Source organism: Lolium perenne, chromosome 6, assembly GCF_019359855.2.
Source record: "Lolium perenne isolate Kyuss_39 chromosome 6, Kyuss_2.0, whole genome shotgun sequence".
NCBI classification, from domain to species: Eukaryota; Viridiplantae; Streptophyta; class Magnoliopsida; order Poales; family Poaceae; genus Lolium; species Lolium perenne.
The window spans coordinates 23,894,632-23,912,363 of record NC_067249.2 but is presented as its reverse complement, the minus strand read 5'-3'; the positions used below and the strand labels follow the sequence as shown (position 1 = coordinate 23,912,363).

At 46.0% G+C, this 17,732-nt stretch overlaps 1 protein-coding gene and 1 long non-coding RNA gene across 4 annotated transcripts; both read right to left on the bottom strand.

The window, feature by feature from the left end:
* Positions 1-23: 23 nt before the first annotated feature.
* On the bottom strand, positions 24-3,498 carry LOC127321615 (pentatricopeptide repeat-containing protein At1g77170, mitochondrial). Of its 3 annotated transcripts, XM_051350637.2 has the most exons (5): positions 2,016-2,197; positions 1,014-1,372; positions 759-870; positions 616-676; positions 24-513 (listed from the first exon to the last, which is right to left on the bottom strand). In XM_051350637.2, the coding sequence occupies exons 2-5, from the start codon at positions 1,045-1,047 to the stop codon at positions 208-210; spliced, it is 513 nt and encodes a 170-aa protein (XP_051206597.1). In that variant the 5' UTR covers positions 1,048-1,372; positions 2,016-2,197; the 3' UTR covers positions 24-207. The 3 variants fall into 3 exon arrangements, with proteins under 3 accessions (XP_051206597.1, XP_051206596.1, XP_051206595.1); XM_051350636.2 differs by lacking the exons at positions 24-513; positions 1,014-1,372 and having other exon boundaries at positions 651-676; positions 2,016-3,498; XM_051350635.2 differs by lacking the exons at positions 24-513; positions 616-676; positions 759-870 and having other exon boundaries at positions 1,049-1,372; positions 2,016-3,498.
* Positions 3,499-9,142: 5,644 nt separating this feature from the next.
* LOC139832062 (uncharacterized) lies at positions 9,143-10,262 on the bottom strand. The gene is made up of 2 exons (XR_011746563.1): positions 9,576-10,262; positions 9,143-9,494 (listed from the first exon to the last, which is right to left on the bottom strand). It is a non-coding gene; the product is annotated as an uncharacterized lncRNA (long non-coding RNA).
* Positions 10,263-17,732: the final 7,470 nt, after the last annotated feature.

The following is a 17,732-nucleotide window of genomic DNA, read 5'->3' as shown; positions in this document are numbered from 1 at the left end:
ACTAGAATAAACTTGTTACGTGGTGAATTTTTAAACTCCCCTTTCATTTCGTTGGCTATTTCAGTGACAAAAGGAAGCATTAATTTACCACGTGCCTTACAGTTTACAAATTTATAGAATCATAACTTGGATGATATACACGTTCCAGGTTTCTTAGGATTATTACGTCCATCTTATTTTAACTACATACATAGCGATATGAGATCATCAGCTGGTAGGCTTTTTGTTCTTCTTATTCATCTGGACTGCGGTGGCACCCATGATGGCGAACAGCGTGCACAGCGGCACAAACACGACGTTGGGGATGTACTGCAGCTTGAACTTCTTCACCTGAGGGATGCTCTCGCTGCTCCTCTTGGCGATGATGGCTGCTGCTGGTGCAGCCAAGCCGGCCATGATGAAGAGGCTGTCGTCAACTTTGGCCTCGTGGATATTTTCCTCCATGAACTTAATGAACGTCTTTTTCTTTTCGACCTCGTCCTTCAGAGGTTCCCATGTTTTTTCATAGAAGTCCTGCATTAAATGCATGTAGCATGTTCAGTTGCAATTATCTGCTGTCCGGAAACATTCTCACCGAATCACGTCCATGAGAAAAATGATGGATGCTGGGTTTACCTTAATATCTCCAAGTCCTGGAGTATCAAAATCTTGGCCAGGCATTACAGTGTTGAAATACCTACAATGTTGGACAATGTCATAAATAAAATGTGGGGGCAGAGAGAGTGCAGGCAACAAAACTGCAGAAACAGAAAGCTTACTGGCAGAAATCAACATAGGCAATATGAAAATCTCTAAAGTTGCCAGTTTCCCTGTCCTTGAAATGTCGATCATAAACTTGTCCGGTAGTTACCGAGCTAATTCCCGGCAGCCCTGAGAAAGACGCCAACATAAGTTAATAAATTTAGAAAATGGAACTGAAGAGCAGGCAAGAAATATAACAGAACGAAACCAGAAGAGCAATGTCATATCATGTAGCAGCAGCCTAGAGAACAAGACCACGGAAATAAACTCACCAAACTTGTTGAATGCACTAAAGGGAAGACCCATTATTGGTAAAAGAGAAAGAACAGAGACAGAACAGAGAGAGTTATTTTCCTTAGAAGATGTAAGGAAACTTGAGTGTTTATATAGTCAGAGAAAACCAATGGAAGGCAAGCTTGGAATGCATTCCTTTCTTCCCCTTTCTATCTTACAAGTTCTCTTTCTGCCCTTTCCATTTGATTCCTGCCCTGGCTGTGAAGTTAGAGTTGGTCCGGTTCTTGAGCAGTTGAGCTGCAGGAATCATTTGAGGGAAAATGTACCAACTCGGCTCCTGGTTGGGTTTCCGCAATGAGGGTTAAGGTCTAGTTTCTCTTACCTTCTGAAGTGTGTTCTGCACATAATTTACCAGGTGAGTTAGGATTGGCCCAGCTGCTGAAAGAATATGGTGAAAGGTCCAACTGTGTGGCTGTCAAACAAGAGCTGCCTCTTTTCTACGTTAAAAAATTAGTGAGTTGCAAAATATCAAAAACTTAAGTCGGTACTGTAACTTTTAGAGCGGTCTAACACCACTTTTTAGTGGAACAAGGAGCTGGGCTAGAAGGATGATGCTAGGCATGCTTTCTAGCACATCTGTATGCTTTTGCTTCCATAAGATGAATTGAATGACCATGCTTTAGCTTAAAAAGGAGAGATTCCTCTTGCTGTTTCCTTTTATGTCTTTTGGAGACCATTAGTTTATGTTCCAAATTTTAACATACAGCACGCAATACTAGACACTTAAACTAGAAGATAGGTGGGGCATTTGATGTAAATTCCAGTTTTGATGGGAGTCAAAATCGTATGCTCCACCACTCTTAACAATACATAAACGTTGGAAGTCAGAACTCAGAAGAGCTTATGGAAGAATGTAAAAAATGCATTACATTGTCTGCTTCCCACGGTTCAATGACAGTATCATATCATTTTATCTTCATTCTTGAACAGTGATAAATCTGACATAAACAAGCAAAAAACACGTCCATGATTGGTCTCACCTTGGTTTCTGTCTGATGATCTTGTGTGTCAGCAGGATTACACTCAAATATTGACCCAGCAACAGATATTTTGTTTTCTTGTAGATCTGGTGACAGCTTATAATAAAACCAGATTCCCCTGAATCATAACGATCAAATCATATGGTCCTATGAAGATCTTTGAATTTCTGTAGGCCCTTTCACAAATTCTGATCAACCCAAGTAGACCCGGCATGCTTTTCGAAACCCCTTTCGTTCATCACCTCCCTTAGCTCGTTAATCTCCTCCCACAAGCCAGCACTCGCATACAGATTTGACAACTCGACGTAAATCCCGACATTCCCAGGCTCCAGTTCAATTGCCCTCTGAGCTGCCATTCTCCCATACTCAACATTGCCGCAACTACGGCACGCACTGAGCAGAGCGCCCCATGTAGACACGCCAATATCACATCCACATCCCTCCCTAGTAGCAATCTCCCATGCCTTGGCTACTTCTCCTGCCCGGCATAGCATGTTGACCACACAACCATAGTGCTCTGGTGTAGGCACCAACCCGTAATCTGCACGCATAGACTCGAAATAGTTGAGCCCCTTGGCAACCTCCCCAGCATGCTGGCAAGCTGAGAGCACGGCCAGGATAGCCAGCTCGTCGGGCCAGACCCCAAAGGCCACCATCTGGTCATACGTCCGGATAACCTCCTTGCATTGCCCATGCCGCCCATAGGCGTTCAGCATCGCCGTCCACAACACCACATCGTCTCCACCAGCATTCGCCCGCAGCGCCAACCTGAACACCTGCTCTGCACGCCCGACAAGCCCGCATTTGGCGTACATGTCCACGAGCGCGCCGGTCAGGAACACGTCAGACTCCACGCCTGTCACCCTCCTAATCGCATGCCCGTGCACCTCGCCGCCCAAATCAGCGTTCGCCGTCTCTCCGCAAGCCCTCGCCACGGCCGTCATCGTGTACCCATCGGCCGGCAGCCCAAACTCCAGAAACCTCCTGGCGAACTCCAGCGCCGCGATCCACTTCCCCGCCCCCACGTAGCCGGCGAGGACGGCGTTCCCGAAGACGCCGTTCCTGACGGGGCTCTCGTCGAACAGCCTGCGGGCGTCGGAGAAGTGACCCGACGCGCCGTAGGACGCCGCGAGCGCGCAGGACACGAAGACGCTGCCGAGCCACCCGGACCTCGCGGCGAGCGCGTGGAGGGGGGCCGCGTCGGCGGCGGAGGCGTTGCGGAGCGCGGAGCAGAGGGCGTAGGAGTCGAGTGGGCCGCAGCGGTGCGCGAGCGCGAGGGCAGGGAGGACGAGGGAGCGGAGGCGGGGGTGCGAGGAGGAGGCCGCGGCGGCGAGGAGGGAGTTGAAGGAGAGGCGGGGAGGGAGGCCGGAAGGGGAGCATTTCAAGAGCGCGGCATGGATGACGGCGGCGGGGTTTGGCGCCACCGGAGTGGGAGGCGGCGGCATTCAAAGGATAGATATTTCACTTTTGCCGCACAAGAGCGAAGTGGACACCGTGGACATAGTTTTTAAAAAATGCATAAATGCATAATTTTAGCTTTCCAATCACTTTTATTACTAGTTAAAATGCATAGGGTATCCTTGTTTTTTCGCCTTCTAAGTTTGACCATTTTTTTAACAAGGGATCGGCCTGGAAGGGCCGAGAGCTATCCATGGTAAAAGCGGTGACGTTACATTTTACATAAAGGGTCTTAGTAAAACTAGAAACTAAAGTTAGGCTCATACAATTTGCACAAAAGATCTTGAGAAGAGAAGCTAAAAAGCAATCAGGTCCAGCTCCATGACCACCACCATTGACCTCAACGCTATCAACCTTTACGCCGTCGAGGACGATACCACTTGGTGCGGAGAGGAGTGTTGTCGCTAGAGGGCCTCCGATGCGGCATGATAGCCTAGAGGTTGATGTCCTTCAGACGCTGGCCGAAGTACACCGTAGCTAACGTAGGAGGTGGGAGCAGCCGCCTTTCGGGTGTGTAGAACGACGGCGAGGGCGTCGCCGTGATGACTCTCCCAAGAGAAGCGTAGCTCCCCCCTTGCCACAGATCCAGCAGCCACCAACCGAAGTCCCGGATGCACTTCCTTTCCTCGCCACCATGACGAGCAAGAAGGGAATTAGAAACTTGACCCGTTAAAAGAACATCTCTCACATTATGTTTTGTGTGTTTGATGTCAATATATGTGATACACTAATGTTTGTTTAAGTGGTACAGGGATTACATAGATACATGTTCATGTGTGTTGGATATGGTCGGTCTGTCAAAAGAAAACAGCAAAATGTTGGTCAGGCCGGATAATCCGGGCCGGATATTGTGGAAATATCCGGCCCCCAGTTTTCGGCTAAGTCTTTGAGGAAAAGCAGCGCAGTATAGGGGTCGGACATTTGCCCGGATATTGTCCCGGTTTTGTACCAGGGCCGGAATATCCGGGCCGGATATTTTGGAAATATCCGGCCCCCTCGAATTTGGCTAAGGACCTGAAGAAAAACAAGTCTGGCATGGGGCCGGACATTTGGCCGGATTTTGTCATGGTTTTGTCCCAGAGGCCGGATTATCCGGGGGGGGGGGGGGCGGGGGTGATGACTACGGGTGCTTCTATTCTTGTAGACAGTGTTGGGCCTCCAAGAGCAGAGGTTTGTAGAACAGCAGCAAGCTTCCCTTAAGTGGATCACCCAAGGTTTATCGATCTCAGGGAGGAAGAGGTCAAAGATATCCCTCTCAAGCAACCCTGCAACCACAAAGCAAGAAGTCTCTTGTGTCCCCAACACACCTAATAGGTGCACTAGTTCGGCGAAGAGATAGTGAAATACAGGTGGTATGAATAAATATGAGCAGTAGTAACGGCGCCAGAAAAGTGCTTGCTGGCGTGTAGTTGATGGTGGTAATATTGCAGGCAGTAGAAACGCAGTAAGACAGTAAACAAGCAGCGATAGCAGTATTTAGGAACAAGGCCTAGGGATCATACTTTCACTAGTGGACACTCTCATCTTTGATCACATAACAGAATAAATAGATAAATGCTAGACTCTACACTCTCTTGTTGGATGATGAACACCACTAACTGTGTAGGATTACACGAACCCTCAATGCCGGAGTTAACAAGCTCCACAATATTCGATGTTCATATTTAAATAACATTAGAGTGCATGACAGATCAACACAACTAAACCAAGTACTAACATAGCATGCACACTGTCACCTTCACGCTACGAAAGGAGGCATAGATCACATCAATACTATCATAGCAATAGTTAACTTCATAATCTACAAGAGATCACAATCATAGCCTACGCCAAGTACTAACACGATGCACACACTGTCACCATTACACCGTGCAGGAGGAATAAACTACTTTAATAACATCACTAGAGTAGCACACAGATAAATTGTGATACAAAACACATTGCAATCATAAAGAGATATAAATAAGCACTTCACTATGTCATTCATAACAGTGAATAAGTATTCTGTGAAATATAGCCTAAGAGACCCACACGGTGCACACACTGTCACCTTTACACACGTGGGACAAGGAGTCTCCGGAGATCACATAAGTAAAATTCACTTGACTAGCATAATGACATCTAGATTACAAGCATCATCATATGAATCTCAATCATGTAAGGCAGCTCATGAGATTATTGTATTGAAGTACATAGGGAGAGAGATTAACCACATAGCTACCGGTACAGCCCCGAGCCTCGATGGAGAACTACTCCCTCCTCATGGGAGACAGCAGCGTTGATGGAGATGGCGGTGGTGTCGATGGAGGAGCCTTCCGGGGGCACTTCCCCGTCCCGGCGGCGTGCCGGAACAGAGACTACTGTCCCCCAGATCTTGGCTTCGCGATGGCGGCGGCTCTGGATGGTTTCTCGTACCGTGGCTTTTCCCGTATCGAGGTTTTAGGTCGAGGACCTTTATATAGGCGAAAAGGCGGAGTCAGAGGGTCGAAGAGGCGGCGAGGAGATAGGGGGGCGCGGGCCACCCCCAGGCCGCGCCGGCCACCCTCCTGGTGGGCCTGTGGGCCCCCTCTGGTGACTTTCGGGTGTTCTGGAAGCTTCGTGGAAAAATAGGATGCTGGGCGTTGATTTCGTCCGATTCCGAGAATATTTCCTTACTAGGATTTCTGAAACCAAAAACAGCAGAAAACAACAACTGGCCCTTCGGCATCTCGTCAATAGGTTAGTTCCGGAAAACACATAAATATGACATAAAGTATGCATAAAACATGTAGGTATCATCAATAATGTGGCATGGAACATAAGAAATTATCGATACGTCAGAGACGTATCAGCATCCCCAAGCTTAGTTTCTGCTCGTCCCGAGCAGGTAAACGATAACAAAGATAATTTCTGGAGTGATATGCCATCATAAACTTGATCATACTATTGTAAACACATGTAATGAATGCAGCAATCCAAGACAATGGTAAATGACATAAGTAAACAAATGAATCATGTAGCAAAGACTTTTCATGAATAGTACTTCAAGACAAGCATCAATAAGTCTTGCATAAGAGTTAACTCATAAAGCAATAAATCAAAGTAAAGGTATTGAAGCAACACAAAGGAAGATGAAGTTTCAGCGGTTGCTTTCAACTTATAGCATGTATATCTCATGGATATTGTCAATATAGAGTAATATAACAAATGCAATATGCAAGTATGTAGGAATCAATGCACAGTTCACACAAGTGTTTGCTTCTTGAGGTGGAGAGAAATAGGTGAACTGACTCAACAATAAAAGTAGAAGAATGGTCCTTCAAAGAGGAAAGCATCGATTGCTATATTTGTGCTAGAGCTTTGATTTTGAAAACAAGAAACAATTTTGTCAACGGTAGTAATAAAGCATATGTGTTATGTAAATTATATCTTACAAGTTGCAAGCCTCATGCATAGTATACTAATAGTGCCAGCACCTTGTCCTAATTAGCTTGGATTACCGGGATTATCGCAATGCACATGTTTTAACCAAGTGTCACAAAGGGGTACCTCTATGCCGCCTATACAAAGGTCTAAGGAGAAAGCTCGCATCGGATTTCTCGCTATTGATTATTCTCAACTTAGACATCCATACCGGGACAATATAGACAACAGATAATGGACTCCTCTTTTATGCATAAGCATGTAGCAATAATTAATTTTCTCATATGAGATTGAGGATATATGTCCAAAACTGAAACTTCCGCCATGGATCATGGCTTTAGTTAGCGGCCCAATGTTCTTCTCTAACAATATGCACGCTCTAACCATAAAGGTGGTAAATCTCCCTTACTTCAGACAAGACGAACAGGCATAGCAACTCACATGATATTCAACAAAGAGTAGTTGATGGCGTCCCCAGGAACATGGTTATCGCACAACAAGCAACTTAATAAGAGATAAAGTGCATAAGTACATATTCAATACCACAATAGTTTTTAGGCTATTTGTCCCATGAGCTATATATTGTAAAGGTAGAGGATAGAAATTTAAAGGTAGCACTCAAGCAATTTACTTTGGAATGGCGGAGAAATACCATGTAGTAGGTAGGTATGGTGGACACAAATGGCATAGTGGTTGGCTCAAGTATTTTGGGTGCATGAGAAGTATTCCCTCTCGATACAAGGCTTAGGCTAGCAAGGCTATTTGAAACAAACACAAGGATGAACCGGTGCAGCAAAACTCACATAAAAGACATATTGTAAACATTATAAGACTCTACACCGTCTTCCCTGTTGTTCAAACTCTTACTAGAAATTATCTAGACCTTAGAGAGACCAATTATGCAAACCAAATTTTAGCATGCTCTATGTATTTCTTCATTAATAGGTGCAAGGTATATGATGCAAGAGCTTAAACATGAGCACAACAATTGCCAAGTATCACATTATCCAAGACATTTTAGCAATTACTACATGTAGCATTTTCCAATTCCAACCATATAACAATTAACGAAGCAGTTTCAACCTTCGCCATGAAAATTAAGAGCTAAGAACACATGTGTTCATATGAACCAGCGGAGCGTGTCTCTCTCCCACACAAGCATTTATTCAAACAAAAACAAAACAAAAGCACACATACGCTCCAAGTAAAGTACATAAGATGTGGCCGAATAAAAATATAGTTTCAAGGGAGGAACCTGATAATTTTGTCGATGAAGAAGGGGATGCCTTGGGCATCCCCAAGCTTAGACGCTTGAGTCTTCTTGATATATGCAGGGGTGAACCACCGGGGCATCCCCAAGCTTAGAGCTTTCACTCTTCTTGATCATATTGTATCATCCTCCTCTCTTGACCCTTGAAAACTTCCTTCACACCAAACTCGAAACAAACTCATTAGAGGGTTAGTGCATAATCAAAAACTCACATGTTCAGAGGTGACACAATCATTCTTAACACTTCTGGACATTGCCCAAAGCTTCTGAAAGTTAATGGAACAAAGAAATCCATCCAACATAGCAAAAGAGGCAATGCGAAATAAAAGACAGAATCTGTCAAAACAGAACAGTCCGTAAAGACGAATTTTATTGAGGCACCAGACTTGCTCAAATGAAAATGCTCAAATTGAATGAAAGTTGCGTACATATCTGAGGATCACTCACGTAAATTGGCATAATTTTCTGAGTTACCTATAGAGAATTTTGCCCAGATTCGTGACAGCAAAGAAATCTGTTTCTGCGCAGTAATCCAAATCTAGTATGAACCTTAGAGAGTGGATTTGGTGTTCAGGGGGGTACGTGAGCACGGTCTAGCCATCGTTGGATCAGTGTTGAGATTCGTTTTCTTCCTCACGGCAGTCACACGGCGTGAATACTTTTTCCGCCTGGTATCTTGTGGACCATGTGGGGTGAGCAGTTCCGTCAGAGCTTTACCCAGAATCGGCAGGAATAGTAGTAGTATATGATACTGAAGACGATGGTCACCCGCATGGGACTGGCAGCGATGTCCTCCATGCTCCTACATGCGTGGTGAGCAGCTCGTCGCCGTTCAACCTTATCCACAGCTGCGTGACGTCTTGTCGCCCTCGTACATCGCCGCGCGTCGTCCGCCGGTCAGAGGGCAAGAGATCTCGTCCGCCGCACCGCGTCGACGGCCTTCTACCACGAACAGTGTTCGTCTCCGTCGGAATCGGAGATGGGCGACAAGGTGTCCTTGATTAGAGAAAACTTGGAATTAATTGGACGAATCCTTCTACACCGATGCGGCCTACACGACGGAGACACGCCGCGTCCAACCAACAGGTGAAGTGCTCGCCTCTTCTTTCCAGAGCTTGGGGACGACCGGGTCTGACGGGCGTTCCGGCGGAGAAGCAACGCCCAAATCCGGTTGCGTGGAGGTCGTCTGATGTCACTTTCGGACCGACGCTGCCGCTGCCGTCTGCGTCGTCGCCGGTGCCAGGGAACGGGACCTCTCCGTGGCGTCGAACCGCACAGCGGAGGTGGCTCCAGCCCGGCAGCGATTTCGTTGTCGTGCACCTCAATCTCTGCGTCGAGGCTGGCAACAGCTACAGGCAGAGCGATAACACGTTACAGCAAGTTTATACAGAGACCAAACACACACAAAAATCTAGTTTGGCTAGCCGAACCTGCATCTAAAAAAGATCTAGAAATGGTGGAATCGGCAAACCAGAAATCACAAATGCATGCCGGACAGGATGGCGTCTATGTGCTGGTTCGATTCCACGCGACACCTTCAATTCCTCTCATGACGGTCGGCTTCTCTCATGCCGGCGGAGGAGGGAGCCGTGGCCCCTGGCCGTGTCCGGTCAGGTCGACCACAAGGACGAGGTCTTGGCTCGAGGCGGGTGCACATCTGCAGAAGACGGCCGCGCTCGGCGTGCCCGGACTCACAGAAGACCTCGTCTCAGGAACCTCCGCTCGGCCTCCCACCCGCTGGTCCGCTCCCGGAGGCTGGCCTTGAGGTCCTCGTGCGCCGCGCAGAGGTGCCGGAACGCCCGCTCCTTCTCCGCGAGCTTGGCGTTGAGGTCGTCGGTCAGGTCTATGGAGGCGTAGAGCGCGTGGTCCTTGGCGGCGAGCTCGAACGACTGCCTATCGGCCTCGGCCTTGGCGTCACCCCCTGCCTCCGTGTGCTCGCGTGGAGGCGTCCCGATGTGTGCGCGGCAACGGCGGCGGCCTCCCCTGCGGCCGCGTGCTCGCTTGGAGGCGGCGTCCCGATGCGTGCGCGGCGACGGCGGCGGCCTCCCCTGCGGCCGCGTGCTCGCGTGAAGGAAGCGTCCCGATGCGGACGCGGCGACGACGGCGACCTCTCCGGCGCGGTGTTTCCATCGTGGTTAGGAGAGAGAGACAGAGAAATGTGTGGCTTGGAGAGAGATGCGGAGTGGATAAGGCGCAGCGGTTAAAAAGGGGGACGTGCGATTTTTTTTATCGCGGTGATACAATTTTTTTATTACAAAATGTCATCTCACGGATAACTAACACCGTTAGACACGTGTCAGTCTCTCACCGCGTGCTCACGTACCCATGTGATCACCGGGCTTCATCCGATGAACCTTACTATCAAAGACTTTACTTGGCACAACAATGCAATAAAACTAAGATAAGGAGAGGTTACTACAGTAGTAACAACTTCCAAGAGACAAATATAAAACAAAAGTACTGTAGCAAAATAAACACATGGGTTATCTCCCAAGAAGTTCTTTCTTTATAGCCATTAAGATGGGCTCAGCAGTTTTAATGATGCACTCGCAAGAAATAGTAGTTGAAGCAAAAGAGAGCATCAAGAAGCAAATTCAAAACACATTTAAGTCTAACATGCTTCCTATGCATAGGAATCTTGTAAATAAATAAATTCAAGAAGCATAATGCAACAAGCATAGAAAGATAAAACAAGTGCAGCTTCAAGATTTTCAGCAAAAAGAGAGGTGTTTCAGTAACATGAAAATTTCTACAACCATATTTTCCTCTCTCATAATAACTTTCAGTAGCAACACGAGCAAACTCAACAATATAACTATCACATAAAACATTCTTATCATCAGTCTCATGCATAAAATTATTACTCTCCACATAAGCATAATCAATTTTATTAGTTGTAGTGGGAGCAAATTAAACAAAGTAGCTATCATTATTATTCTCATCATCAAATATAGGAGGCATATTGTAATCATAATCAAATTTATCATCCATAACAGGCGGTACTAAAAGACTACTATCATTATAATCATCATAAATAGGAGGCAAAGTATCATCAAAGAAAATTTTCTCCTCCATGCCCGGGGGACTAAAAAGATCATGCTCATCAAAACCAGCTTCCCCAAGCTTAGAATTTTCCATAGCATTAGCAACAATAGTGTTCAAAGCATTCATATTAATAACATTCCCATTAGCATGCATATAAAGTTCCATGGGTTTTTTAATTCTCTCTTCAAACACATCATGTCCTAATTCAAGATAAAGTTCATAAAGATCTCTCATATTTTTGTTGTTTTCCATTATGCCTAACTAGTGTAAACAAGAAACAAAAAGATGCAATTGCAGGATCTAAAGGAAATATCTTCGAGCACACACACAATGGCGCCAGAAAAGCATCGTTACACTGAACCGGAGTATGAGTGCCTTTTACCTTTCCTCCCCGGCAACGGCGCCAGAAAAGTGCTTGATGTCTACGGGTGCTTCTATTCTTGTAGACAGTGTTGGGCCTCCAAGAGCAGAGGTTTGTAGAACAAAGAAGAAGTTTCCCTTAAGTGGATCACCCAAGGTTTATCGATCTCAGGGAGGAAGAGGTCAAAGATATCCCTCTCAAGCAACCCTGCAACCACAAAGCAAGAAGTCTCTTGTGTCCCCAACACACCTAATAGGTGCACTAGTTCGGCGAAGAGATAGTGAAATACATGTGGTATGAATAAATATGAGCAGTAGTAACGGCGCCAGAAAAGTGCTTGCTGGCGTGTAGTTGATGGTGGTAATATTGCAGGCAGTAGAAACGCAGTAAGACAGTAAACAAGCAGCGATAGCAGTATTTAGGAACAAGGCCTAGGGATCATACTTTCACTAGTGGACACTCTCATCTTTGATCACATAACAGAATAAATAGATAAATGCTAGACTCTACACTCTCTTGTTGGATGATGAACACCACTAACTGTGTAGGATTACACGAACCCTCAATGCCGGAGTTAACAAGCTCCACAATATTCGATGTTCATATTTAAATAACCTTAGAGTGCATGACAGATCAACACAACTAAACCAAGTACTAACATAGCATGCACACTGTCACCTTCACGCTACGAAAGGAGGCATAGATCACATCAATACTATCATAGCAATAGTTAACTTCATAATCTACAAGAGATCACAATCATAGCCTACGCCAAGTACTAACACGATGCACACACTGTCACCATTACACCGTGCAGGAGGAATAAACTACTTTAATAACATCACTAGAGTAGCACACAGATAAATTGTGATACAAAACACATTGCAATCATAAAGAGATATAAATAAGCACTTCACTATGCCATTCATAACAGTGAATAAGTATTCTGTGAAATATAGCCTAAGAGACCCACACGGTGCACACACTGTCACCTTTACACACGTGGGACAAGGAGTCTCCGGAGATCACATAAGTAAAATTCACTTGACTAGCATAATGACATCTAGATTACAAGCATCATCATATGAATCTCAATCATGTAAGGCAGCTCATGAGATTATTGTATTGAAGTACATAGGGAGAGAGATTAACCACATAGCTACCGGTACAGCCCCGAGCCTCGATGGAGAACTACTCCCTCCTCATGGGAGACAGCAGCGTTGATGGAGATGGCGGTGGTATCGATGGAGGAGCCTTCCGGGGGCACTTCCCCGTCCCGGTGGCATGCCGGAACAGAGACTCCTGCCCCCCAGATCTTGGCTTCGCGATGGCGGCGGCTCTGGATGGTTTCTCGTACCGTGGCTTTTCCCGTATCGAGGTTTTAGGTCGAGGACCTTTATATAGGCGAAAAGGCGGAGTCAGAGGGTCGAAGAAGCGGCGAGGAGATAGGGGGGCGCGGGCCACCCCCAGGCCGCGCCGGCCACCCTCCTGGTGGGCCTGTGGGCCCCCTCTGGCGACTCTCGGGTGTTCTGGAAGCTTCGTGGAAAAATAGGATGCTGTGCGTTGATTTCGTCCGATTCCGAGAATATTTCCTTACTAGGATTTCTGAAACCAAAAACAGCAGAAACAAAGAATCGGCCCTTCGGCATCTCGTCAATAGGTTAGTTCCGGAAAATGCATAAATATGACATAAAGTATGCATAAAACATGTAGGTATCATCAATAATGTGGCATGGAACATAAGAAATTATCGATACGTCGGAGACGTATCAGGGGGGCGGATTATCCGGCCCTTACTTAGGCCGGAATATCCGGCCCCCCGGAAGCTACAACGGCTCATTTTCTGGGGGGGGTATAAATACCCCCTTCTTCTACCTTGGTTGCTTGCTCAATCATTGCACAAGAAATCTGCCAAGCCACCTCCATTAGAGCCACCTCAAGAAACACAAGATTTGCAAGATCTCCTTCATCCCCCAACCAAAGCTCTTGATCTTTGGAGATTCGAAGGAGAAGACACCGATCTACATCCTCACCGAAGCGTTCTTCATTTCCCCCTCTCTTGTTTGAGGGATCTCATGCTAGTGTTCCTATTTGGTTCCCTAGTTGATTTGTGTTGATGTGTTGTTGTTGATTGTTGTATTGTTACAGATTTGGGAGCCTCCAATTCAGCTGTGGATGTGTGCCCCAAGAACCTTGTAAAGGCCCGGTTTCCGCCTCGAGGAAATCCCTTAGTGGAAGTGGGCTAGGCCTTCGTGGCGTTGCTCACCGGAGATCTGAGTGAAGCCTTTGTGGCTGTTGGTTTGGCTTTCGTAGCAACCACACTCCTCCAAACGTAGACGTACCTTCTTGCAAAGGAAGGGAACTACGGGAATCATCTCCGTGTCACCGCGTGCACCACTCTCGGTTACCTCTATCCTATTCTATCTCTTATATTGCTTAGCTATATCTTGCTTAGTTATTAGCCTTGTCATATAGGTAAATTCACTTAGTTGCATATCTAGAGAATTTACCTTTTGTGTCAAGCCTAAATTGAAAAAGAACTAAAAATTGGTTAGCACCTATTCACCCCCCCCCCCCCTCTAGGTGCGGCATACGATCCTTTCAATTGGTATCAAAGCCTCGGCTCTTATTTCAGGCTTAACCGCCTAAGAGTATGCCGGACGATGGACCTTCGGAAGGGGAGACTAGGCCGGTCACCATGGAGGATATCAATTCGTTGAAGTCATCCATGGATGCTCAAATGGAAAGCATGAGAAAAATGATTTCCGAGCTTTTGGCTCCTCCCCGTCCCGTGGCTCCCACCATAGAGGTTAATATCACGGATGCGGTTGTAGAGGGTGATACTTCAGTATTACCCTCCGCTACCACACCCATGGATGGTGATAACTTAAACACTATCAAACCCCCCATTGCATCTCCCAAGGGAACTAGTGGAAGTGAGAGCTACAATCGAGTACCTCCACCTTTCCAATCACCCGATATACCAGTTCCCCATCCTCATATAAACATCCGGGGCGACCCACCTAAGTTTTCCGTTAATGATTACGATACTTGGCAATTTGAGTTTAGCTCTCATGTTCGCAGTGCCTCCAATGAACTTTGGAGAATCATCGAGGAAGGCTTCAATCCTTACAACCCCAAGAAGTTGACTAGAAGAGAAGTGGTTGATAGTCAACTCAACAACACCGCCTTGCACATTATTCAAACTGCCGTGGGGACAAAGGAGTTGTCTCGTGTTCGGCATTTCACCACCGCCAAGGATGCTTGGGATGCTTTGGCCACGAGTTGCATTGGAAGTGAGAGCACAAGAAGGAACAAGTATAATGCTCTTCGGAATAAAGCCGAAGGATTCATGAGGCTTCCGAATGAAGATCATGAAGACATGTATGGAAGACTCCTCACCGTTGCCGACGCCTTCCGGATTGTTGGAGCCACTCACATTAATGACTCTTGGATCAAGGAGAAGTACATTGAGTGCATGATGCCGTTCGAGCCTATTGATGTCAAGACTCTTGTCGGAAGAGAATGCTATGCCTCTCTCACCTCTCAACAAGCCATGCACGAGATGCAAGCTCTCAAGGTGCTTGAGCAAAACTCTCATGATTCCCGCAATCGTGCCATTGGGATGACAAAAGGGTCCAACCTTGCCATGGTGGTTGACCCCGTGCAAGAAGTGATTCCTCAAGAATCTTATAGGGCATCTTGGAGCATGACCTATCCGGAAGACTTGGAACACCACTACCATGACCACATGGCATTCCATGCAAACACCTTTTGGATTGATCCTTCCAAGGCCAAGGAGGACAACATCAAGAGAAACAACTCAAGGGGTCCCTCAAGCTCGGGCCCAAGAACAAGATCTTGCTACAATTGCAATGACAAGCGCCATTTCATTGCCGAATGTCCCTATGAGAATGGGGAGACTCATGGTGGAAGGCTCATCCCCAAGGACAAGAGCAAAGACTCAAAGGGCAAATATTCAAAGCCCCCCAACAAGAAATTCTATAACAAGAACAAGAAGGGCAAGAGGCCCTCAAGGATTGTGCTAGTTGCTAATGAAGAATACTCTTCCGATGAGATTGCAAGTGGTAGTGATGATGAAGAGGAAAGCTCAAGAGAAGTGGCCGCCATTGTCACCACCAACATTCCCTCTTCCTCTCTCTTTGATTCACCCAATGAGAACCCTGAACGCAAGAATGCACATTGCTTCATGGCAAGGTCCACCTTGGACACATCTATTGTGCTATCAACTCAAGAAGAGTATACCTCCGGAGATGAAGATGTTGATGATGAAGAAGATGCAACCTCAAATGGATTGGTTGCTCTTGCCTCCCTCTCTACTAACTCTTCATCAACAAGTGAATCTCCCAATGAAGTCATTCATGTGGAGGAAGAAAGTTGCCTCATGGCTAAATCTTCCGAGGTATCATCTCCTAACCCCTCTATGCCTAACATTTCTAATGATCTAGGGGTTGACCCCGCTAGTCTAAAAGTGAAACAAGAAATGCTAGAGTTTGATGATTTCATTAGTAACCTACAAGGTAACACTAAGAAGCATGTTTCAAGTCTCATGGTACGTGTGGCTCAACTAAATGATACTCTTGAGAAAAAGTGCCAAATAGAGAGAGAAGACTCTCTAGAAATACATGCTCTTAAAAATGCTCTTGAGGAATGTCAAGAAACTATAGCATCTCTTGAAGAGAAGCTAGAAAATCTTGAAGAACTTCAAGATAAACTTAACAAGCTCACTAAAGCTAGAGATCTTGCTAGAGCTAAGACCAAAGTGCTTATAAAGGAAAAGGCCAAATTTGGTGTTGATCATGAGAAACTTGTGAAGGATCTAGATGAACTAGACAAGGCTCACAAAGCCTTGAAGAGTGAATACTCTCTCCTCTCCGAGTCTTATGAGCAAATTCAAATTAGGCTTGCTTCATATGACATACCTAGTACCTCTACTCCTTCATGTGAACATGCAAATATTATTGAGGAAAATGCTAGGTTGAAAGATGAACTTGCTAAGGCCTCCTCTCCCCAAAATAAACTTTCCTTGGATGATCTTTTGAGTAAGCAAAGGTCAAACAATGGGAAGGAGGGACTTGGTTTTAATACCAAGGCTAATAATGCCAACAAGAAAAAGGCTAAACCCGCACATGAGAAAGCTAATGGTGAAACCCGAAAGGGCAAAACCATTAATGATGATGGTGCGGGAATAGATAACCCTCACTATGTTCTATTTAAAGATTATTATGGTGATGTTTATGCTAAATATGTTGGTCCATATGATGGTTATGTTGCTTGGTCTATTTGGGTCCCAAAGACCCTTGTTGCTAACAAAAGAGGACCCATTGAAAAATGGGTACCTAAATCCAAGAATTGATCTCATGTAGGACTATGTCGCCGGAGGTTCAAAATGGGTACTTGATAGTGGATGTACAAGTCATATGACCGGTGGCAAGAACCTCGTCAAGGAGTTGAGGCCCAACATAAACCATATCACCGTATCCTTTGGCGATAATTCTACATCCGAGGTATTGGGTTTTGGCAAGGTTGTGGTTGCACACAACATTACTCTTGTGGATGTCATGCTTGTCAAAACCCTTGGTTACAATTTGCTTTCCGTTTCCGCCCTTGGCAAGATGGGTTTCGCCGTCTTTATTGATAATGATATTGTGGTCCTCTTGTGGAGCAAGACTCTAAAAGTCGCATTCGTTGGGTATCGCGAACACAACTTGTATGTGGTGGACTTTTCGGGGACCACCACGATAAGTGCGATGTGCCTATTCGGAAAGGCGAACGTGGGTTGGTTGTGGCATCGCCGCCTAGCCCATGTCAACATGAGAACTTTGCAAAGTCTTCACAAGGGGAACCATATTGTGGGACTAATGGAAAATGTGTCTTTTGCCAAAGATCGTGTTTGTAGGGCTTGTGTTGAAGGCAAAATGCATGACTCTCTGCACCCAAGCAAGACCATCATCTCTTCCAAGAGGATCTTGGAGCTCCTTCATGTGGATCTCTTTGGTCCCGTTACTCATGCAAGTCTTGGTGCGAAGAAACATTGCTTGGTGATTGTCGATGACTACTCAAGATACACTTGGGTCTACTTTCTCAAGACGAAAGATGAGACTCAACAAATATTCATTGACTTTGCTACCGAGGTGCAACGCCAACACAACCTCCTCAT

Excerpts from the sequence above, each read along its gene's own strand:
- LOC127321615 (XM_051350636.2), bottom strand. The coding sequence starts at position 3,460 with ATGCCGCCGCCTCCCACTCCGGTGGCGCCAAACCCCGCCGCCGTCATC.